We start from the raw sequence: 26,066 nt of genomic DNA, 5'->3' as shown, positions 1-26,066 counted from the left end.
TGATTATTATTGCTTGGTAACCTAAGAATTAGAATCGGGTATGGCCCTAATTCACGCGAATCCTAAAGGTAGCTACCGGGTTTAACACCCCCACCCAGAATGTTCACTAGACGGAAGGGCTAGTGGGCGTGGTGTTTAGTACTTCGAAGTTTATATGATTATTATACAGACGAGATGTTCTGTTTTGGGGATATTATTATGCGCATTATATGTTAAGGTCGGTTACCAAGCCAAGCTATGAAAGCAATGAAAAGTGAATGTTATGTATCGAGAGAATGATTTTATACACAGGTTATGTGTATGTTATTTTGTACACAAGATATGTGTACGGTTACTAAGATTTATGAAAGATGATTTCGTACACGAGAAAGGTGTACTGTATTTAAAAGATATCGTATGTACATTACAGGTAGGTATAGGATTTGGGCCCATTTGTACCATGCAGCATTTAAATCTTGTGGTCTATCAAAATTGATGAATTTTACTGTTTAATGATAAACTTATGAACTCACCAACCTTTTGGTTGACACTTTAAAGCATGTTTATTCTCAGATATGAAAGAAATCTTCCGCTGTGCATTTGCTCATTTTAAGGACATTACTTGGAGTCGATCATCGTAATGGAACCTAATGTTGATGACTTCGTCCAGATGGATTAGGACGGGTTATCACAAGTTTGTTGTGGTGGTTTATACAAGCTAGGTCTTTGTTGATTGAAAGTGTTGTTTTGAGTTGGTTGGTTATTTGGACCTTGTTGGTTGTACGAGTTATTATTGGGTCCATTTGGATTGTAAAGAATGTTTTGATTTCGATTGAAGTTTGGCCTTGGCGGTTGATAATTATTTTGATAATTATTTCCCGGCCTTTGGTTCATGTAGGAAACATTCTCACGTTGTTCCATCGTTTGCTCGATGTGACAATATTTCGTTAAGTGTGGTCCACCGCATTGCTCACAACAGATTCGAATTGTGTGAATATCTTTAGTCATCTTTTCCATTCGTCTCTCGAAATCATCTATTTTTGCGGAAACGGAATCAAAGTCATGGCTAGAATCGGCTCTAGCCACTTTAGATTAACGAAAAATATGTTTTTCCTGGTGCCACTCATGCGAGTGGGAGGCTGTGTTATCAATGATTTTGTAAGCTTCAGTTGCGATTTTCTTCATAATGGAACCACCAGCTGCTATGTCGATGTCTTTTCGTGTAGTAATATCGCATCCTTGGTAGAATATTTGTACTATTTGATAAGTGTCTAAACCATGTTGAGGACATCCTCTCAACAACTTTCCAAATCTTGTCCAAGCCTCATATAATGTTTCATTTAGCTTTTGCGTGAACGTAACAATTTCTCCTTGAAGTCTCACGGCTTAGATGCCGGAAAGAATCATTTAAGAAATTTCTCAACTAAAACATCCCATGTGTCAATCGCTCCTTCAGGTAACGATTCTAACCAATCTTTGGCTTCTCCCTTTAAAGTCCAGGAAAACAACATGAGATAGATCCGTTCATCCTCAACTTCTCTGATTTTAAATAAAGTACAAATCCTATTAAAGGTTCGAAGATGTTCGTTTGGATCTTCTTTTGGCGTACCACTATATTGGCATTGATTAGTTACCATGTGTAGGATTTTTCCTTTGATTTCATAATCTGGCACATTAATGTTTGGCTTAATAATGGCGTGTCCTTGGCCCGTGCGTGTGGCTCTCATTCGATCTTCCATACTTAGAGGTTCCGTTACTTCCATAATTGAATTTGTTGAATACGAATCACTAGAGGATTCTGATTTAACGGTTTGTGGTTCAGGAGGAATGGTTAGTGATTCAGGATCTTGGAATTGTCCTTGAATATCCTCCGGGTTCTCAATTGTGAAATCGGGTTCAAAAAATGGATTATCGGAAATTTGAGTTAGAGTACTTATTCGACTAGATGATGATTCTAAAGAAAAATCAATGGCGACAATATTGGCTAGATGTCTTGATCGAGTTACAGGTGGTGAACGTATGAAAGGTGGTAAACGTTTTGCTCGGTGCGTTCACTGAATATCCTATTAGTTATAAAAATAAAAAATTATGTAAGTTATCAAATTAATAGACTTTTCTGATTTTGCCCACGTTTCGAATAGCCAATAGATGCAGCAGGTAGCCAGGACCCTTTAAATCGGAAGCCCACAACTCGCCACTAACAAATCCAACTATTACTACGAAACAGAAAATTTTGGATGTCTATCAATTTAACCACTTAAAATAATTTTTCGTCGAAATTTTGAAGATAAAATCTATGTCCTAAAAACTAGAGCGTCGAGAAATAAGAGGGAGAAAAAGAGTGCGTCGAAAAACGTCGAAAAATAAAAGGTCAAAAAATAATAATAAGAAAATAAAGCGTCGAAACTTAAAAGTCTAAAAATTAAATATTAAAAGTTGCGTCTAAAGGTATTAAAACTTAAAAGGAATTCTATATCCAAAACGGCAATAACTTAAAAGGCACTAAAATATATAAACGGCGTCGCAAAATTCTAAAGCGCCTAAATCTTAATTCTAAAGAAAAAGCACTTAAGGGATTTTACGGCAAAGTCTTAAAATCTAGAAATATAAAAATAACTACGGCAAAAACTAAGTTTAAAATTAATTACGAACGATAAATATACAAATTACAAAATAAACGATTAAAAGAAAATATAAATTATAACTAAAATGATAAAAATACAAATTTTATAAAAATATTATTTTTATATTATATTTTATAAAAGTATTAAACTATATAAATGATAATAATTCTTAAACTTAAAATTACAAATTATTATTAAAACTAAATACTAGTTAATTAATAATAAAAAAATTAAACCCTAATTAATAAATAATAATAAAAATAATTAAACCCTACTCCGTAATTAATTGTGTACCAGGTTCTGTCTGACCACCCCATGCGATCGCATGGGGTTTAGGTGAGAAAACCATGCGGTCCATGGCATGCAGGTTCAGTTTTCATTTCAGGCTTTTTTATTTATTTATAAAAGATAGATAATAAAAATAAATTTGTATAAAAACTTAAAATACTTATTAATTTTATAAATAAAAATCTTAAAAACAAATATATATATATATATATATATATATATATATATATATATATATATATATATATATATATATATATATATATATATATATATATATATATATATTGTTTTATATTTTTAAGACTTTTTATTAATACAAAATATTTTTACAAAATAAGAAATATAGCGTAAAAATATAGCGTTTCATCGGGCCCCGGCAGCGGCGCCAAAAACTTGATGTGTGCGAGGTGTAGTACGAAATAGTATTATTTTTATTACGAAATACGAAACTATTTACACAAGTTTTATTTATTTATATAGATGGGATATACTTAAACCTTGCTACAACACCTATAGGCAGTGTACCTAATGGTAGAGTAGTGTAGTTTTTAGCAAGTCCGGTTCGTTCCACGGGGAGCTAGCTGAGTTTAACGCTATATTTTTTACAACTATATTTATATAAAATATATATAATTATATATAGTAATATTATTATAAAAGGGGGTTTTTACCGTTTAATGACCGGTTTGTCGATTTTATATTTTAAGCGTAAAGATAAATGACGATAATATAAATGACAGAATTTAAATTGCGATAAAGTAAATTGCAGTAATTAAAATGACAGTAAATAAAGGTATGATAAAATATGAAATAAAAGTATTATGCTTATTTAAACTTCCGTTATCATGATGTTTAACGTTTTGATTAATTGTTACCCGGGTTAATTGTTCTTTGTCCTGAATTATTTGATACCTATTTAGTTTTTGTCCATAATAGTCCATTGGTCATAATTATAAAATGCTCGTCAAATTAACCTTATTCCCGAAGTCAAATATTCCAACTAATTAGGGATTCGAACTGTAACAAGGTTTTAATACTTTGTTTAATGATTACACCAGGTTATCGACTGCGTATAATCCAAGGTTTTAATACTTTGTTAACAATTACACCAATTACCCTTGTATGTAATCCATCACTATTTTAATTAGTCCATGATACATTAATTTATTTACTTAGCCATAATGAATAATCAATTTCCCAACCCGAATAATTAATTAAATGATCGTAAAAGATGTCGTATAAACGTCACTAAATAGGACATGCATAATTATTTAATAATTATTAGATTAACTAATTTGAAGATAGGTTCCACAGATTCCAATGAGTTGTCATTCAATTAGACAATACCCCCATCTATTAATAGTTCATAGTCCAATGTCCACAAGTGTCGGTCTTTTGTCCAAACCCGAATTATGGTACAAAATCCAATAACCTCATTTTAATATTTAGTCTAACATCACGATTACTTTAGCTCAAATAAGCATAATAATAACTTAGTTACGAGACATTAATTTAAAAAGGAAGAACATAGCTTACATTGGTGATTAATCGCGTAGCGTTACACGGACAGAGTTCCGTCTTACAAAACCTTAAAACATTTCTTACAATAACCCAATTATTATTAAACTTAATTTAAACTTAATATTATAAATTATAAATATAAATATATATTACATTGATCAGAGGAAGGAAAAGAAAGAGATGTGTAAAATTCGTCCAAAAACGTTGCAATTTATAGATGTGGCCAGCTATCTCCTGCCATGCGATCGCATGACTTTTGTGCCTCCTGGCCATGCGATCGCATGGCCAGCCTGTCCAGCGTACATCCATCAATTAAACGTGGGCAGCTCTTATTTAATATATATATATATATATATATATATATATATATATATATATATATATAATTTTGTATAATTATATATATATATTATATTATATTCTTGTGCATAGTAGACTTGTAATTTTAGGTCCGTTGTCTCGCGCGTTGATGCTCGGTTTATGTCTCGGTTCCGGATTTTCGAACGTCCTTTCGTACGCGGAGATATCTTGTACTTTGCGTTTTGCGATTTGTAATTTGCACAAAAAATTATTTTCCTTAACTCCCAAAATCCGGTCAAGTCTTTTAACTCACTTTTTAGGACGCTTTTGAGTGCACTATGGCTTTAAGGACCCTTTTCCAGTGGCACTTTTTCTTCAATTCTTTAATCTTCGTGATTCGTCTTCGCGTTTATTTTTTTTAAATGATTACAACTTAAAAATAGAATAATTATAACTAAAAACTTTATATATTGGGATGATATTGTGACTGAATATATGTTCGCTTGGAGCACTATCAGCTGGCAAGCCGTTTGGCAAGCCGTTTGGCAGGCCGTATTTGGCAAGCCGTTTGCTAGGCAAGTCGTTTACTTGACAATTTGGCAGGCTGTTTGCCATACTGGCAAGCCGTATGGCAGGCCGTTTTTGTGCCTGGTCAGCCTTGATTCACTGGATCGTAACTTGATTTCTTGTCTTTCACCTTTTTCGCTCTAAAATCTTCGTTTTAGCTCCGATTCTCCTGATTCTTTTTGGACCGTCTTAGTAATTACTTGTCCTTCAATTCTAACCTACAAAGTGGGTATTTTACCGACAAAGTTCGAATCTTTCTTGTTTTTTGGCCTTAATACCGGGGTGAAAAAGTGACTTTTTAGCCGATATCAAATATCCCACACTTAGACTTTGCTTGTCCACAAGCAAACTCTTATTTCCTTAAGAATATTTTTGGCGTTTCTTTTCTAATAGCCTAAGCGGTTTGCTTTTATTATAAGAGCAAAAAGATAAGGTGAGTCATCTATGTTATGATTGAAACTATCTCTGCAAGCATGCGAGGAGGTTACATGACGTAGGCTAGCTTTCACGGGTCACTCAAATCACTCAAGTGTTTAGGGTTCCCTATAGATCTAAGAAATGAATACATTCATAGCCATTCATGCTGCACCCATCGTCATAGGCTTGATAAAGACTCAAATCCTTGCTGCTAATGCGAGAACGGTAGTAATCTCAGCTGTATAGGTCATTTGTCATTGATGGAAAAGGAATTTTGGAGTGAAGTTGTTTTTGAGGGTGAGATAAAAGGGTAATGTAGTCTTTATACAGACTTTTATTCGGATAGATAGGAGTGCTGAAGTATTTTGAGAAGCACTTTTGAACTTTTCTTCATTTGATAATCATTTTTGGTCGAGTTTTCTTCGGCATTTCTCTTTATTCTGTTCTGCACCTTTTTTAGAACTAATTTTTTTTTTGGAGACTTCATCTCGAGAAACTTTTTGCCAGTAAACTTTTTCAAGACCTTTGCCATGATACTTGAGAGGTTTATAACATCGAGTTTTCGGAAGGAATCTCGTTTTCTGGATTTTTCGAGTAATAGTAAAGGTGATGTGGATGAGGTGGTGGAGTAGAAGTAGTTGAGGTGCGGAAGGCTTATGTTTGACAAATGGCTAGCTCTTTTGATTACAACCGAATCACGTTTCGCTGCTTGGAGATGTAGATCTAAAGCAAGTTCTGATTCTGAGCACAGACATCGGTACTCTCAACGGAAAATAGTGAAGCATTAAAGATGAATGCTGGTCTTATTTGAGGTGCCTCACCATAATCAATTTAGGTCGATAATGCCTTAGTCATGCAATGCTCTATTAGAGATTTGGTTCAACCTAACAAGATTTCCACCCTACTTAAGCCTTATTTTTATTGACAAACGTTTTAGGTTTTCAAAAATACTTTTTTGAAAAGGGTTTCTTTTGCAAAAATTTTGAAATTTGGCTTAAGGACTTTGGCATCTTCGTAATGGATTATTTTAATACAGCATAAAAAGATTATACCAACATCCCACACTTAGACGAACATTGTCCTCAATGTCCTAGTGTATCCCACACTTGGGAGTTTTAGTTGAAGATTTGGGAGTATTTGTCTAGTGTTTTAATTGGGTGTTATCCCACACTTAATGATAAACTAGGATGTGGCATAGTTTGAATCTTGAGCTAGTAGCAAAAAGAAAGAAATACCCCTAGCAGATGCAGCTGGCTTCCAATCCTTGCGTCTTTATCGGCTCATTTGTCATCCTTTATTCTTCAACTCCACTTTATTGCACGGGTTGCCTACCGAGAAGCGCTTTTGCTTAAGGTCGTTGGCTCGACCGTAGTGATGCTTTAAAAAGAAAACATTCCTCGCTGATAGTTGTGATCTTGGTCTTCTCGAGGGAATGTAATGTAACACCCTAGGCAAATCCCACATCGCCCACTAACATGAGTGATCATGGGATTATAAGGTAATACTCACGCTTAAATGACACAACGCGTTTTGGGACCACAGGCAGAGCAGATGTGTGAGTACGCTGCAGTTAAGCGTGCTCGGGCGAGAGCACTACCAGGATGGGTGACCTCCTGGGAAAGTGCTTCTCGTGTGTGGTCGCCAAGAAAAAGCCGTGCGCCTACGGGCAAAGCGGACAATATTGTGGTCATGTTAAGCTGGGGTGTTACAGAATGGTATCAGAGCCACCAATGTGCCGTTGGGGGTGGTGGGGCAAACCTCATCGAGGACGATGAGTCCCTGAGGGGGGTGAATGTAACACCCTAGGCAAATCCCACATCGCCCACTAACATGAGTGATCATGGGATTATAAGGTAATACTCACGCTTAAATGACACAACGTGTTTTGGGACCACAGGTAGAGCAGATGTGTGAGTATGCTGCAGTTAAGCGTGCTTGGGCGAGAGCTCTACCAGGATGGGTGACCTCCTGGGAAAGTGCTTCTCGTGTGTGGTCGCCAAGAAAAAGCCGTGCGCCTACGGGCAAAGTGGACAATATTGTGGTCATGTTAAGCTGGGGTGTTACATGTAAGTCTTGGCGGATAAATCCTGAGAAAGTGTCGGACCAATAGTGGTAGAAGATCCGGTACTTCTCTTGAAGATCTTCTGAAAGATAAGTAGTGCACAGTTTCGGCTCTTGATAAGTCTTGAAGTCCGATGAGAATATGATATTTATCCTGAGAAAGTGTCGGACCAATAGTGGTAGAAGATCCGGTACTTCTCTTGAAGATCTTCTGAAAGATAAGTAGTGCACAGTTTCGGCTCTTGATAAGTCTTGAAGTCCGATGAGAATATGATCCACAGCTCTGCTGGTTGACCCATGAATGTCAATCATAGAAGCAGTGCTGGTGGTGATTGTTTCTCTGATGGGATGCTCATTTTGGAGGTCTTCAAACAATGACAGAAATTGTATCTTTAGAATCTCGAAGTCTTCGAAACGGTGATCTCCACAGTAGGAGTCTGTAGCTTTGCACAGATTAGTTAACAGATGAAGCTGAAAAGAAGTGAACAGCAATCCTGATCCGAGTATCACCGTCTTTGAGTATATCTCCCAACATCCAGCTTTAAATGTGAAACTAGGATCTGTGGATTCGTGGAAGATACGTGATATCTGCTTCATAACATAGGTGGCAATGTTGACTCGATCTGGTTCAAGATGAGAGAACGGATTGTTTCGTCTTGCTTCTTCCATAACAGTGTCTCGTAACTCTTTGATAATCAGATCAGCATGGTGATCAATTGTTACGTAAATCACTAGTATGTCTGGTGTGCTTTCGAAATTATCTCTTTCCAAGAGAGTGAAAAAGCTGTGGATATCCTCGATCATTTGCAAATCAGAGTGATAAGTCGGGTGTCCGGTGGAAAGATCCATATGCTTCCGGATGAGAGTCAGTAGTGCTCGTTGGTTTCGTGAGAACGGAAGTGCAGATCCGGCTAAGGCGTTATAAACCCTAGAGTAAATGATCTTCTGATCTCGACAGAATCTTGTCTCAAGAATAGTGCGAACCACTGAATTGTGCTCTCGTTGCCTTTCTTCTTGGTAGATATGATCGTGAAGAGAATTGATAAAGTCTTGAATGCGTTCTTCTAGGATTTCAACATCATTGTCTTCTCTTTGGAGATAGAGGTGGTGTTCTTCTCGGATAGCCATAATTTGTTCTGTTAAGCGTAGCGAAAAATCAATGGTTGATTTTCGGATGGCTTCGAGAATGTCTTCATATTCATCGGTATCATTGATGAAGGTTATCATGTCTGCGTGTGTGGATATAACCGAAATCTGATCTGAAGAAGAGTCAGGGCTCCCCTTGATCTGGTTCGGTTTGAGAGTGTAAGTTATTCAAAATGTCTCCATGTTGCTCTACCTCGTCATCATCTGTGTCTTGTTCCTCTGAGGATGCGTCTGATGAACGAGTTTCTTCAGTATTCTGATTCTCCACTTTGATACTCGCGGGATCAATTTCTATATCCTTTACCTCAGCCTTGTCTGTCTTCTTCTTGAAGCGAATGATTAAACTGTGATCTTCCATCCCAAGCCCCATTATTTCTTCATGACGCGCAATGCTTGGAACGGGTATTGTCGCAGTTTCTTTTACGTCTTCCATTTCCTCTTCCTCTCCAGATTCCTCCTCTTCCTCTATTGCTTCGCTGGGATCCTCTTCTTCCATTTCTGGGTCGTCTACAGACTGTGATTCGACACCCATCTCGATATCATCGGCTGGTGGTGAAAACTCGTCATCAGAAGTGATCTGTCTGGTGGAAATAGCAAACATCTCTGCCTGTCCAGAAAGATTGGTTGGTCGGTCAATTTTGAAGGTAACGCTCTCCCCATGTGATCGTAAGATCAAGGTTTGATTGTACACATCAATGACAGTCCTAGTCGTATTCATGAAAGGTCTTCCTAACACTACTAGTGTGTGTAGGTCTTCCTTAATATCCATTACTACGAAAACCGTAGGATACAAGAATTTGTCTACTTTCACCAAGACCTTCTCAACTATGCCCTTAGGATATCGAATTGTGTGATCGGCAAGTTAAATTTTCATTTTGGTTGGTGACAAGTCTCCTAACTCTAATCTCTTGTAGAGAGAGTAGGGGATTAGGTTGATACTTGCTCCTAAATCTGCTAGCGCATGAATGGTTCCAGATTGGTAGATCGAACACGGGAAAACAAATCGGCCCGTATCTCCTAGCTTTGGTGGTAGAGAGTTTCTGAGTAATGCAGAGCATTCTTCACTTAGTGAAATTTTGTTAGAGTCTGGTATCCTTTCCTTTGAAGAAAGAAGCCTTCGGATGTATCTCTTCTGGTTGGGAACTTTGGACATGCTGTCCAGGAATCTTCCATCAATTTGAAGGAATCAAGCTTGGATGGTTCTTCTTGTAGCCTCCCAGGATAGGATACACGAACTGGAGTTTCACGGTTGTAGAATCTTTGGCCGGTTACAACCTTACAACAGCACGGTTGCAAGATGGGTATAAATACCCAAACTCAGAACCGTGAAACACTTGTGCTTTCAAAATTGTTCAACTTAAATTCATCTAAACTCACCAAGTGTTAGAAGAAGTTTTTGTTGTTGATTTCCTGTTTCTACTTTCGTTTGTGATTCATTTGATCATAACATGTACTAATTTCATGCTTTAAATCTCAATTTATTATGTGTTTTAAGTTTTCATAAAGTTTGGATTAATTAGAGTAGATCTAGGAGTTTTTAGTTGAAATTGCCACTTAAAACCTGTTAGTCGGAAGTGGTAGGTGCTACTAGAACAGGTTTTACGATGATCAAAACACGTTCGAGTGGATTTGGGTTTCAAAAACCCTAACAGGACTGATGAACACAGCCGTACGGTTACACCCTGCAACCGCACGGATGAACATGCAACCGGGTTACTATCTTGTGCAACCGCACGGTTACACACCAGATTTAAATTTTAAATTCAAGTGTGTATATGATATGGCCGAAACAGACGGTTTTTATTCGCGCGGTGTCGTCGGGCCGCGGCGCACCAGGATCAGCCACTCAGGGGGGAAGGTACTGTTTTTAAAATTTATATTTAGCGGGGCCTAAATCTTACTACTCCTTATAAGTAAGGGAAGTATGACCTAGAGTCGTATTTTTGAGATATCAGTAGAATCGAACCTATATTTAAGCCTAAGATAGTTAGGAAGGAGTAGTGGTTACCTATTTTTTGGGATTTTCTAATTTATAAGACAGATAAAGTAAATGTGATAAAATTCGTAATTCAGTTAAGGTTAACGTGAATGCATACTATGACTTCGTCAGTTATTTTGTCGAGATTATGGAATGCTGGCTCATGAATAGGCAGAGGTCTTGTATTCATTACACTGGTCCTAAATGCCTCTGTCATAAGATAAGTCACTGGGTACTGCGTTAGGCTTGAAGATTCTGAATAGACAGCAACGTCCCTTACCCCCGACACCCGTGCAGTCTGACTACAGGCATACACGTTCAGACGGCTCATCCAATTGAGCGACTCGGTTGGGTGACGTATTAACATTCCACAATGGTCTAAACTTTCTTAAGCATAATAGAATACATGGTTTACCATATCCGAGAGACGTGATGTGTTTCAATACTTTCGTTAATGATTGGTTTTAAAAGATAGTTAGGCCCTTTAGAAAAGAGTTCAACCATAAAGAACACCATGGCGAAGTCAAACTGACTTCCATGAACACGTTTGGTTATCCTAACGGTCCAATCTTTATGTGTCTGAACAAACAGTTTCTTAATTAACTAAGAATCCCTCAAGCGGGGTGCAATGCTTGAGACCGCATTATGGTGCAGTGTACTGGTCAACACTAACCGGGTTCCATGGCCTTACTTAGTAGAGGTACAGCTTACAACAACCGCTGTGCTTCAGCATGCATGTACGAAGTTTATATGCTTGGTGACTACACTAGCATGGTCTGGGACCGACAATGTACTAAGGGTCTAGTCAGATGTTTCACTACGAAAGAGTCCTCATCGGAATCCAAAGCTTGATAGACATACTATAACCGGTGTGCCTCATATATATATATATATATATATATATATATATATATATATATATATATATATATATATATATATATATATATATATATATATATATATATAGCATTTCAACAGCATACACGGACCATAATATTATTTCGGCATTATAACTGCTTACATCATAGCATACACTAAACATAACTACTCACTAATCATGGCAACAATATCACATAACATAATGATAGAAGACATTATATAAAGATAAAGGATAGAAGTACCAGTAGATTAAACGAGTTTTGAATACAAAAGTGACAAATTCAAGACTCCAGACAGCTCCTAATACAATCTTCGGCGTTCTTCTCCGGGTACTAGGTTTCCCGCACGGAGTCGAAGGCCTTGAGAGTATGACTAATATTGTACAAGAGAGAGAAAGAAGTGAATTGAAGTGTGTGTTGGAATGAATGACAAAGACCCTTTAAATAAACAAGAATTTTACCTGCAAACGGCTGGCAAGCCATTTGGCAGGCCGTATTTGGCAAGCCGTTTGCTAGGCAAGCCATTTATCGAGCCCGTTTACTTGACTGTTTGGCAGCCGTTTGCCATACTGTCAAGTCGTTTGGCAAGCCGTATGGCAGGCAGTTTTTGTGCCTGGTCAGCCTTTATTCACTGGATCGTAACTTGATTTCTTGTCTTTCACCGTTTTCGCTCTAGAATCTTCGTTTTAGCTCCGATTCTCCCGATTCTTTTTGCACCGTCTTTGTAATTACTTGTTCTTCAATTCTAACCGACGAAGTGGGTATTTTGCCAACAAAGTTCGAATCTTTCTTATTTTTGGGCCTTAATACCGGGGTGAAAACGTGACTTTTTAGCCGATATCAGTATCCGTGTAGTTTGGCTTTGCACCCGTACTGTTACAACTGCAACCATGTTAAACCATCATGTAACCGTACAGATGCACCTCAGAAACCGTAGTTTTGAATGTTTGATTTTTAATGCTTGTGTTTGCGATATTGTACTTATTTTTCAGATTTTATAGATGTCTGGAACTCTTGTTACTAATATTCCCACTGCTGAGGGTGCCGGCTCTGGTTCCGATAGAAAAAGAGCTGAGAAACGTTCGAAACCTAAGTGTGTCACTAAATCTGGCTCCAAGAAAGCAGCGAAGCACAATAATGAGCTTCAGGTTGGCGGCAACAACAATATGTTTGCTAATTTGAACAAGTCTGAGTATCTGGCTGATTACAATGAGATTATGGAATTTCTAGAGAGATCACGCATCTACAAGGCTATCACTCATGATGTGCCTTCATATATCTCGCACCAGCGTGAGTTCTGGAAATATGCTACGCTTTCAAAGGCTATGGATAGTGATCGTCGAGTTGATGTGATTAACAGTAAGGTTAAGGGAATCTCATTGTCATTATTGAGGGGCATATCAGGAGGTTGTGGAACTTCAGCGACTCGGCAGAGATGAAAAGTACGTTGAACATGGGACTGATTAAGGGTTGTCTCCAACGATGCAAGTATACAGGAGACCTTACTAAGTCAAAGGTGCTGAAGTCTGGTTTCTGTCCAACGTTTCGTTATCTGGCTCATGTTATTATGCACTGTCTGAGCTAAAGGAGAGAAGGACAAGGTGAACTAAACACTGTCATGCAATCACTGATGGTTACATTGATTCTGAATCTGTCGTTTAACTTCTCCGGCATGGTATTTGACTACATGGTGGAAAACATGAAATTCAAGTCGGATCCATATCTGTTGTATCCTCGCTTCCTTCAGCTCATCAATGACTCACAACATAATGAGCTCGTAAAGGATGACCAGATCGTATTAAGCTGTACATCATGACCGAAGAGGTCGTGAGGCATATGATTTTCTACAAGGGTAAGGCTGCTCCTCCAAACCGTCCGTTGTTTGGACATCTGATTAAAGTTGGCTATGTGGCTCAAAACCTAAGGATGTGGAGAAACGACGATAGTGATTCTGGTAAGGAGGATATTGCTCCGATTTTAACTGAATCAGAAGATGATCAAGGAGTTGGTTGACACTCAGATCGAACTGCTGATAATATGGACAACTACAGCTTGGAAGATGAAGTTGATGTTAATGAGAGTGGTGATATTCTGCTGTCTTTGAAACGAAGGGAGGTTGCTGATGATGAACCGATATGGGGAGAATGAAGAGGACAAGGTTTAATGTTAAAAGGACCGATGTGTCTTCGTCTGGTGCTGTTGCTGATAATACACAATCATCAACACCGAGACCTAAGGTCCAGCCAACTCAAACCTCTCAGGCACCTCCAATACAACTAACTCAAAAACAGACACAACAAGCTCCACCACCATCGGTTGTTACAACACAGGCTGGAAGCTCGTTGGCTCTTTCTGTTCCAAATCCTGCTTTGGTGAGTCTTCAGGAAACTATGCTAAGCCTGGTGAATAAGTATGAAAATATGAAAGCTAAGAATAATGAGAAGAATAAGGTGGTCGGTGATTTAGAAGCTAAGGTGAATTCTTTGACTAGTTAACCTGAGAAGTCTAAGAAAGAGGCTGCTGATCTCAAGAAACTTACTAAGTATCAGGCTAAGAGGATAAGGCGCTTGGATCGTCGTGAGCGTAGATTTAAGAATAGTTTGGTAGCGGATCCTCAAGACGGTACTATTCGTCAAAAGCCTGAGAATATTGGTGATGATCTGGTCTCAACCAAAAGTGAATTTTCCTTAAACTCGTCTTCGGATTGTCCTGAGAACGTAAGTCAAATTCAGGAGGTACATTTTTTCTAAACCCCTATCTATTGATATTCATAAGTTAACGTAATACCTGGACAATCAAGATACAGTGATCAGCTCTCTTAACTATAATGTCGAAGAGGGAGAAATTGTACATACAATGAGTGATAAGGAGATTGCTAGGATGTTTGGTATAGAGGTAGAGCAGTTTATTGTTGCTGGGAAAACACCAAATACAGCTTATACACGTGAAAATAGACATACTGGTGACGATAGTGCTGAGGAAATTTATCATTGAAGATGCTTCTAATGATGAAGAGACTGTAAATGATGCTGACGATGAAGACTTGCCAGAGTTTGCTGATCTATTTAAATAACAGAGTGATGATGTTTTGAATTGAAAATTTGATGAGAAGCGAACTGCTGAGGAGGGTGAGTCTTCCGGTGTAAATAATGATGGTGAGAAGCTTGAAATGGTGAATAAGAAAAAGAATCAAGAATGGAGGGAATATCAGAAAACTTCTACTAAGTATTGGTTTAAGAAGATTCCGCTACAGCCAAAATACAAGTTATTTTACGACAGAACGGGCAAGATTACTGGTGGCAAGATTCTCAGCTGGGCGTATTTGAAGAATCTTAATTGTTTCGCTGTTGGAAGGGAAAATGGGGTTGATTACTTCAAGCATGCTGTAGACATGAAGTCTCTCCATTATTTTGAAATGATGGAATTAGCTAGACTGCCACTACTTTATTATGAGTCTAATAGGGTCAGTGGATGCAATTTAATATTAAGATAGAATTCAAGTATGGTTGGTCAGTGTTGGCTTCACAGTTTCCTAAGACGTCATATCGAATTGATCAAGAAACTGGAAGGAGGGTTAAAGTTGTGAAGTATAAGCGTGCGAAGATGATTAAGTTTGCTCCAGTTCGCAAGATGCCACAGAACTTTGGTAAACGGTTTGAGTGGGGGAATGATGATGGGCGAATTGAAGAGGCAGTTATTCTGTTAGAATCTAGTGGTGATTTAGACCAGATTAGGATTATCGATCCGAGGTGGATCGGGAATCTTTGCAGGGCGGATATCAAGGTGTTGCGCTGACACCCGATTTTTCATGAATTGCAGAACATGGAACATGCCATTCAGTTCAACAGGGCCGTTCGCACTTGTTATGCATATGATCTTTGCACCTAATGTCTTTCTTTTGATCAAAAACTTTTGAACTCTGGACTTGAACATTTATTTTGTTTTACTTTTTGATTTGGCTGTAATAACGTGACGTAAACGTGTGAACTATTTATTATTTGATTCGATTGAATGCGTGTTTGTTTATCTAATGCAGGTAAAATGTGGATTTTATTGGTTAGATAATGAACTGGGTCCTAGGTGTAGTGACCCGAAATTTTCCATGTTTATATATATTAAATGAAATTGTTATTTACATGATTAAGTGTTTCCAACATGTTAAGCAATCAAACTTGTTAAGACTTGATTAATTGAAATAGGTTTCATATAGACAATTGACCACCCAAGTTGACCGGTGATTCACGAACGTTAAAACTTGTAAAAACTATACGATGACATATATATGGTTATATATATAGTTAATATGATTTTATTATAAGTATGTATCTCATTAGGTATTTTAACAATGAGTTATATACATAAAAATGAGACTATTAATTTAAGAAACTCGAAAACGATATATATATATAACGATTATCGTTATAACAACGTCTTACTAGGTACATATGAATCATATTAAGATATTGATACACTTGGTTAATTATGTTAAATGATAAGTAAATATATTATTAAGTGTATTAACAATGAAATACATATGTAAAAATAAGACTACTAACTTAATGATTTCGAAACGAGACATATATGTAACGATTATCGTTGTAACGGCATTTAACTGTATATATATCATACTAAGATATATTATATATCATAATATCATGATAATATAACAATTTAACATCTCATTTGTTATAATAAACAATGGGTTAACAACATTCAACAAGATCGTTAACCTAAAGGTTTCAAAACAACATTTACATGTAACGACTAACGATGACTTAACGACTCAGTTAAAATGTATATACATGTAGTGTTTTAATATGTATTCATACACTTTTGAAAGACTTCAAGAAACTTATCAAAATACTTCTACTTAACAAAAATGCTTACAATTATATCCTCGTTCAGTTTCATCAACAATTCTACTCGTATGCACCCGTATTCGTACTCGTACAATACACAGCTTTTAGATGTATGTACTATTGGTATAAACACTCCAATGATCAGCTCTTAGTAGCCCATGTGACTCACCTAACACATGTGGGAACCATCATTTGACAACTAGCATGAAATATCTCATAAAATTACAAAAATATGAGTAATCATTCATGACTTATTTACATGAAAACAAAATTGCATATCCTTTATATCTAATCCATACACCAACGACCAAAAACACCTACAAACACTTTCATTCTTCAATTTTCTTCATCTAATTGATCTCTCTCAAGTTCTATCTTCAAGTTCTAAGTGTTCTTCATAAATTCCAAAAGTTCTAGTTTCATAAAATCAAGAATACTTTCAAGATTGCAAGTTTACTTCCAAGTTTTCTAAATCCATTCCAAGTAATCATCCAAGATCAAGAAACCTTTGTTACTTACAGTAGGTTATATTTCTAATACAAGGTAATAATCATATTCAAACTTTAATTCAATTTCTATAACTATAACAATCTTATTTCGAGTGGAAATCTTACTTGAAATTGTTTTCGTGTCATGATTCTGCTTCAAGAACTTTCAAGCCATCCAAGGATCCTTTGAAGCTAGATCTATTTTTCTCATTTCCAGTAGGTTTATCCAAGGAACTTGAGGTAGTAATGATGTTCATAACATCATTCGATTCATACATATAAAGCTATCTTATTCGAAGGTTTAAACTTGTAATCACTAGAACATAGTTTAGTTAATTCTAAACTTGTTCGCAAATAAAAGTTAATCCTTCTAAATTGACTTTTAAAATCAACTAAACACATGTTCTATATCTATATGATATGCTAACTTAATGATTTAAAACCTGGAAACACGAAAAACACCGTAAAACCGGACTTACGCCGTCGTAGTAACACCGCGGGCTGTTTTGGGTTAGTTAATTAAAAACAATGATAAACTTTGATTTAAAAGTTGTTATTCTGTGAAAATGATTTTTATTATGAACATGAAACTATATCCAAAAATTATGGTTAAACTCAAAGTGGAAGTATGTTTTCTAAAATGGTCATCTAGACGTCGTTTTTTCGACTGAAATGACTACCTTTACAAAAACGACTTGTAACTTATTTTTCCGACTATAAACCTATACTTTTTCTGTTTAGATTCATAAAATAGAGTTCAATATGAAACCATAGCAATTTGATTCACTCAAAACGGATTTAAAATGAAGAAGTTATGGGTAAAACAAGATTGGATAATTTTTCTCATTTTAGCTACGTGAAAATTGGTAACAAATCTATTCCAACCATAACTTAATCAACTTGTATTGTATATTATGTAATCTTGAGATACCATAGACACGTATACAATGTTTCGACCTATCATGTCGACACATCTATATATATTTCGGAACAACCATAGACACTCTATATGTGAATGTTGGAGTTAGCTATACAGGGTTGAGGTTGATTCCAAAATATATATAGTTTGAGTTGTGATCAATACTGAGATACGTATACACTGGGTCGTGGATTGATTCAAGATAATATTTATCGATTTATTTCTGTACATCTAACTGTGGACAACTAGTTGTAGGTTACTAACGAGGACAGCTGACTTAATAAACTTAAAACATCAAAATATATTAAAAGTGTTGTAAATATATTTTGAACATACTTTGATATATATGTATATATTGTTATAGGTTCGTGAATCAACCAGTGGCCAAGCCTTACTTCCCGACAAAGTAAAAATCTGTGAAAGTGAGTTATAGTCCCACTTTTAAAATCTAATATTTTTGAGATGAGAATACATGCAGGTTTTATAAATGATTTACAAAATAGACACAAGTACGTGAAACAACATTCTATGGTTGAATTATCGAAATCGAATATGCCCCTTTTTATTAAGTCTGGTAATCTAAGAATTAGGGAACAGACACCCTAATTGACGCGAATCCTAAAGATAGATCTATTGGGCTTAAAAACCCCATCCAAAGTACCGGATGCTTTAGTACTTCGAAATTTATATCATATCCGAAGGGTGTCCCGGAATGATGGGGATATTCTTATATATGCATCTTGTTAATGTCGGTTACCAGGTGTTCACCATATGAATGATTTTTATCTCTATGTATGGGATGTGTATTGAAATATGAAATCTTGTGGTCTATTGTTACGATTTGATATATATAGGTTAAACCTATAACTCACCAACATTTTTGTTGACGTTTAAAGCATGTTTATTCTCAGGTGAATACTAAGAGCTTCCGCTGTTGCATACTAAAATAAGGACAAGATTTGGAGTCCATGTTTGTATGATATTGTGTAAAAACTGCATTCAAGAAACTGATTTCGATGTAACATATTTGTATTGTAAACCATTATGTAATGGTCGTGTGTAAACAGGATATTTTAGATTATCATTATTTGATAATCTGCGTAAAGCTTTTTAAACCTTTATTTATGAAATAAAGGTTATGGTTTGTTTTAAAAATGAATGCAGTCTTTGAAAAACGTCTCATATAGAGGTCAAAACCTCGCAACGAAATCAATTAATATAGAACGTTTTTAATCAATAAGAACGGGACATTTCACTAGGGGGAGTTTGTTGGTACATAACGTTAGTCCCCAAGTTCATTATAGTTTGCGGTGTGTGATAGTCTACGAGTTAATATGTGTTAATGTCTCATTTACACACCTGGAGTGCAGCCGCACAGATGCAGAATGCATCCGTACGGGTCCATTGGGCAACCGTACGGTTTCATCCTGCAACTGCAAGGTTGCACGTGCTGAATGTACTTAATGATCAATTCGGGTTCATTGTTAGGGTTACGAACTCTAAACCCTTCCAACACTTGTATCCGATTCTCTGGTCGACTAGCACTCTATTTGGGTGATCTTTAACATCCTAAAGTCTAATATCTCATTAAGATCATAAGTTTGTTCATTGTTTTTGATATAAAACTCAATATCGAGTTATTCCGCACTCGATATTAAAGTTTAGATCGATTAATACTGTTTACTCGATCCTACAAGATCATTTTTTATCAGAAACATGTTCAACATATAAACTCATGAGTTCCATAGTATTTTAAAATTAATTGGTGATAGAAGAAGGTTCTCATAAACTTATACAGTAATATAATTTTTTTCCTAATTTCGAAGTGAGATGACTTCCTACCTTTTTATTATCGATTATAGTCCATAAATTAAATGTGGATCTACGAGATCCAATAACGATACCAACATCCATCCAACATTGACCAAAAATTTATGATATTAGTGTGTCCATTTTAACAGTTTTAAGTACATATATACCCCATTATTAGTTTGGGGACATGGGCCATGGGGTATCATTTGGTGAGCCGGTAACTTGTAGCTATCGATTCTTTTTTTTTTTTAAAGCAGAATATTATTAAACTCGAAAACGTCCAAATACAAAAGTAATGATTCTTGAATACAAACGAAGGGTACTGAGCTAGAATCTACCGTAAGCAACTAAGGAACCCGCACATTTTAAGTACATCGCAAAGTAATTAAATTATACATGAGATAGGATTATGTAACCAATCATGCCATTCGATTTTCTTCTTTTTACAACGCTTCGCGATCCACTCGTAGCTCTTAACTTGTATTTCACTTAACGCAATCGGAGGAGTCCAACTCGACTTTTTGAAGACCATTTGGTTTTATTCTTGCATATAAGATACGCACTTGTCCATCGCACTGCTTGCCAAATTTGAGAACCAACATCCGATACCTGTGAGGGGTATGAACCACTTAGGAAATCATCAAAAGAAGGGTAAGGCGAATTAATACCCCACCAATATAAGACATTTTCCCAAATCACCCTTACATTTTTGCAGAATAATAAGGAATGTTCAACTGTTTCAATGTTGTCATTGCAAAGGGGGCAACGAACGGTGTTGAGATCAATACCCCGCTTATCAAGTTCTACTAAAACGGGCAATGTTTCCGTTTTGCCCTCCAAATAAAAACACCAAGTCGATTAACTTGTGTAGGAAGAGGGGACACATGGGCCGGAAACATGGTAGACATGATAAGATTCGTAAGAGAGGAAGTAGAAAACTTACCACACCCACTTAATCTCCAAACCCACGAATCCTCCTTTTCGTGTGACAAGGTAACCGAGGATAAAACATTTTCAAGTTCAGCTTGAAACATTAGCAAAAACATTTTATAAAATATAAGATTTTGCTAACCGATCTTAGGGCTCTCGTCACTGAATATAAACATGCATAAGTTATTGAATTAATCAATGTTTATTCATAGATTAGATGTCAACCGATATACAGAAGGAATAATGACAACTTTGCTTAATTAACTTCAGTATTTTCGACAATAATATAACATTTCTTTATATTTATAGTTTATTATATTCTTATTTTTATATATCATTAAACTATGTTTTAGAATTTAGATAAAGACATTATATTATCTTTCTCGTCACCTCCTGGTTCATGCGATGTATTTATATTCAACTTCTTAAATGGCAATTCCAATTCATTTTTCCTTTAAAAGAATTGGCCCACATTCCGTTTATGATTAATCTTTTTTGTTTAAACCATATATACTAGGACAAGGAGGTTGAATATGGGTTACGTATATCTTTTTTATGCTTACATGATAATCAAGGTTTTGTACTCGAAAGGGTTGTTGAATATGCGTTAGGTATATATTTTTTTCAAACATAAAGGTCAATACTAGCCGTCCATGATGGTGATGTTTAGATAAAGGAAAATTTGATGAATTCCCTCCGTACTAGATTAATTGTCTCTAGACAAAAATCATACACATTAAAAAAACGTGACTCACACGTATTTTTTCTTTTACTTTACAATTTACCATCAATTAATTAATTGGAAAACCGTTTTACTTCTTTAATTTAATTAATTAATTAGGGACAATATGGTAAACTTAATTAAATTTATCTTTCATATGTGAACACTTAATTTGGGACAACTCAAATTAATTAAAGGATGGAGTACTATATAATGAGGAATGAGGAGAACCCCCAACGTACAAAAATTTATATCAATTTCAGCAACAAAAAAAAAAGAGGATAAAAACACCCTCCTACTTTCCGTATGAAATGAAAACGATACCACTTAATATTCTCCTTTTATTCTTTCTTACTTCTTCTGCTCAAATTCTTGATCAAGCCTCCAAAAATGGCCATAAAGTATTCAAATTGGAAGATACTGAAGAACCCCATGTCAAAAGATCCGATTTTCCATCTGGGTTTCTCTTCGGAGCAGCATCTTCTGCTTACCAAGTCGATTTTCAGTCCTTTCTTTAACTTTTTCGTTCATGACTAAAAAAATTTATTATTCAAGATCGGCTTGAAATGTTTACAGGTGGAAGGAGCTTATCTTGAAGATGGTAAATCATTAAGCAACTGGGATGCATTTTGTCATTCTGTAGGTTAGTTTTGTTCATTCTCTAGTGATTTATTAATTAATAATCGAACTATATTCAAGTGATAATTATAGCATCTATGTTATTAGGATGTGCAGAAAATGGAGTAAATGGAGACGTTGCAGATGATCATTATCATCTGTTTATGGTAAAACAGATTGTTTTGTATATACTCTCCTAGTTTTTTTTTTTTTTTTTTTTTTCTTTTGTGTGTGTGTGTGTGTGTAAAAAATAGATTTCTTTTGTTTGAATTTTGAGAACTTTTAATATATGCAGAGAGACATTGAGTTGATGCATGGACTTGGTCTAAAATCATACCGATTTTCGATTTCATGGGCTAGAATTCTTCCTAGAGGAAAGTTTGGTGATGTTAATGCTGCAGGCATTATGTTCTATAACAAGATCATAGACAATTTGATTCTCAAAGGTGAGCGCTATGAGTAAAAAATATTATTTCTACGTACACCTTATCATAAAAGTTTTTATTACTTGCTAGTCTTAAATTCGAAGTCATATGTTATTTAACATCACAAGTTGGTAACTTTTACAAATTTAAATCTTTATTCGCGAATCTTGATTCAACCGATGCAGGAATTGAGCCCTTTGTGACGATTTTCCATAACGATTTTCCTCAAGTACTTGAAGAAAGACACGGGTGGCTAAACTCCGAAATGCAGTATGTCTAAGGAACACCAATTTATATTATTCCATTAATATATCAGCATTTGTGTTAGCTTATCATATGTATAATGTATAATGTATATCTATTTTACTTGCAGGGAAGAGTTTGTATATCTGGCGGAAATTTGTTTCAAGTTTTTTGGAGACCGAGTAAAGTATTGGGTCACGATTAATGAACCTAATATGTTCGTAGAATTGGCTTACGTACTCGGAACTTTTCCACCATCTCGTTGTTCAGAGCCTTTCGGCAACTGTTCTGAAGGAAATTCGGATATCGAGCCTCTCATCGCTATGCACAACATGTTGTTGGCCCATGGCAAGGCAGCCAAGTTATATCATGAAACTTTTCAGGTATTCAACTTAATTTAAATCTAAACTATTTAAGTAGTTACCAATGTTTTTATTTTTTTTGTATGCAGTTTTTGCTCAATGTGTTTTTCGGTAGTTATGTTTTTCAGTCTCGAGCCTAGCTATTATTTTGTTTGTATTCTTGCTTGGCCTCTTTCATCTTTCGATGAACTTGCCATAATTATACAGTTTTCGTTATTTTTGCAAAAAACATAAATAAATAAATAAATAAAACAATTTTGAAAGTTATTACTTCATTGTTTTACCGTACATAGTTAGTTAACTTAGACCTATTGTATTTGAATGTGCAGCCTACGCAAGGTGGTTTAATTGGGCTTGTTGCATATTGTTACATGTTTGAACCATTAACAGATAATGAGCTTGACATCGAAGCAGCCAAAAGGGCATTTGCATACAATGTTGCTTGGTAATTTTCCCTTCTCGAACTTTATACTCATCATAACGAAAAGTCAAAAACTATGAATAATAATATGATATTGGTTCTAATCTGTGCCGCTAAACAGGGTATTTGATCCGTCAATATTTGGACACTACCCTGAAGAAATGCGAAAATATCTTGGAAGTAAATTACCAAGTTTTTCTAGTGAGGAAAAAAACTTCATGAAGAACAGTATCGACTTTATTGGCATCAATCATTATTCGGCTATATATGTTAAGGATTGTATTAATTCTAGTTGCACTGCAACTGGAAATCGTGCGATCCAAGGTTTTCTTGACACAGTTGTGCAACGTAATGGCGTCCCAATTGGTGAACTTGTAGGAACTCTATATTTTTGGCCTCATTATCTTTTATTTTAGTTATGTTATGTATAATGTTTTTTTTTTTTTTTTTTTTTTTTACCTTTATTGATTAAACAGACCGGGCTAGAATATTTATACGTTGTTCCTAGCGGAATGGAGAAGATTGTTAACCTTATCAAGATTCGTTACAATAATAAACCAATGTTTATTACTGAAAATGGTAAGTTTCATAACTTTTTATTCCAACATTTAAGGTAATGCTATTATGCTTTAATGATTATTCTGTTTCTTGCAGGGTATTCGTCACCTGATGTGAACGCACAAGTTAATGAGATAGTTAATGACGTAAAGCGAATTGAATTTCATACTGCGTACCTTGCTTCTTTAGCCAATTCTATAAGGTTTGCAGTTAGCTGTACAATTTTTAATTTAGTCATTAAAATTTACACTATGTTAAGTAAATTAGGTACCCATCAATAAACCAGCTTTAGAAGCATAAAAAGTACCATTTCTGATGATTTGAAGAATTGTTTGGTTTTTAAAACAGAGATGGAGCAGATGTACGAGGATATTTTATATGGTCTTTGATGGATAGCTATGAATGGAATGTTGGTTATGATGCGAGGTTCGGGTTATACTACGTGGATCGTAAAACACTAACTCGAATACCAAAACTTTCTGCAGCATGGTATAAGAACTTTTTAGCAGATAACAATGTTGTTGTTGATATAGATGCATCAAGACACAAAAGATCAATTGGGAAAAATGTTAGTATATAAATATTGTATGAGACAAGCTACCCAAAACTATCGTTGATCTATTATTTATTTAATTCTTTGATGATAAAAGGACCAATAATTGCCCTTTTGGGTTGTTAATTTGTTATATATACTATCTAATATCCATAACTTTCTTGATGAGTTGTATACCATGGATTGTGTGCATTCTTTATGTATATTTCAGTATATGTGTGTTTCAGAATTAAAGACTAGTTTTAATGATTTGAGCATATGACCCGGAATTGCATGGTTTTGTAAGATACAAAATGTTTCTTTTTTTAATGGCAGAATCTATCTATCTATCTATACATACATTATTATAAAGCGCGTGCCAATAATCCTATGTGTCAGTCTGTTATTAATTCTGGTTAAATTTGCTTATGTGGCGGCTTGTGGTTAACTTATAATTTATGATAATTATCATATACACTATATTTAAGGAGATTCCAAATCAATCAAAACTTCCCATACATCTATTTACTATTTATTAAATATAGTAATTTTACGCATGAATGGTTTCAAGCCTGACCGATGTTCATGAATTGTAATGACTTCTAGACTTTTAATACTTAATATTGGTTTTCTTATACATTTATTTACTGTTAATTAAATATAGCAATTATCCTATACACTATATTTAAGGAAACTTGGCATATTATATTGAGACGCAAAATAATTAATATTTACAATTACATAAATAATTTTATTCTATATATCTAATAACATAATAATTTTATATTTTAAATTACATAAATAAATAATAATAATATACTTAATTAGAAAATATTAATTTTTAATTAGTTAATTGAATTTCAATTTTGAAATTGAAGCCTTAAAATCCGATTGCTTATTATATTTAAGATAAGATTTAATAATTATTTTTTATTTAATATTAAAATACAGGCAAAGTACGGGCTCTTCAATAGATGATTAAATTTTATTTTATTTATATTTTTATGTTTCTAATTATAATCTACATTTGATCGATAACATTTGTAATCGTCATCACTACTAACGATTTTTAAAAATTAATATTTACAATTTCCGTCCAACGAACGGGCTCATAAAACTAGTACTAGTATATTAGAAAGCAACTAACAAAGAGCTTGAGAAAATTACAAAGGATGACTAAACTATTTGTTTAACTAGTAATTTTAGGATTTCTAACTTTTAATTATACGCATATCCGTATGACCATGCGGATTATGCATCCAAAAGTCCTGAACCGCACACTAATTACCATAAAAGACATATGGCATGGGTATAGTCGCACTCTATGCACATATACCATCTGATGTGAGTTTCGTATATATACTTGCATAAGGGTTTAGTATATTCTAGAAGAATATATGATATAATTAATTC

At 35.1% G+C, this 26,066-nt stretch overlaps 1 protein-coding gene across 1 annotated transcript; it reads left to right on the top strand.

Moving 5' to 3' along the window:
- Positions 1–21,764: 21,764 nt before the first annotated feature.
- On the top strand, positions 21,765–24,807 carry LOC139897815 (beta-glucosidase 18-like). Its single transcript, XM_071880518.1, has 11 exons — positions 21,765–21,988; positions 22,071–22,137; positions 22,221–22,279; positions 22,408–22,558; positions 22,723–22,807; positions 22,911–23,163; positions 23,472–23,587; positions 23,685–23,937; positions 24,040–24,142; positions 24,218–24,323; positions 24,470–24,807. The coding sequence occupies exons 1-11, from the start codon at positions 21,806–21,808 to the stop codon at positions 24,699–24,701; spliced, it is 1,608 nt and encodes a 535-aa protein (XP_071736619.1). The 5' UTR covers positions 21,765–21,805; the 3' UTR covers positions 24,702–24,807.
- The last annotated feature ends 1,259 nt before the right edge of the window (positions 24,808–26,066 follow it).

This window comes from Rutidosis leptorrhynchoides, chromosome 3 (assembly GCF_046630445.1).
Source record: "Rutidosis leptorrhynchoides isolate AG116_Rl617_1_P2 chromosome 3, CSIRO_AGI_Rlap_v1, whole genome shotgun sequence".
NCBI classification, from domain to species: Eukaryota; Viridiplantae; Streptophyta; class Magnoliopsida; order Asterales; family Asteraceae; genus Rutidosis; species Rutidosis leptorrhynchoides.
This window is presented reverse-complemented; position numbering and strand designations above follow the sequence as displayed.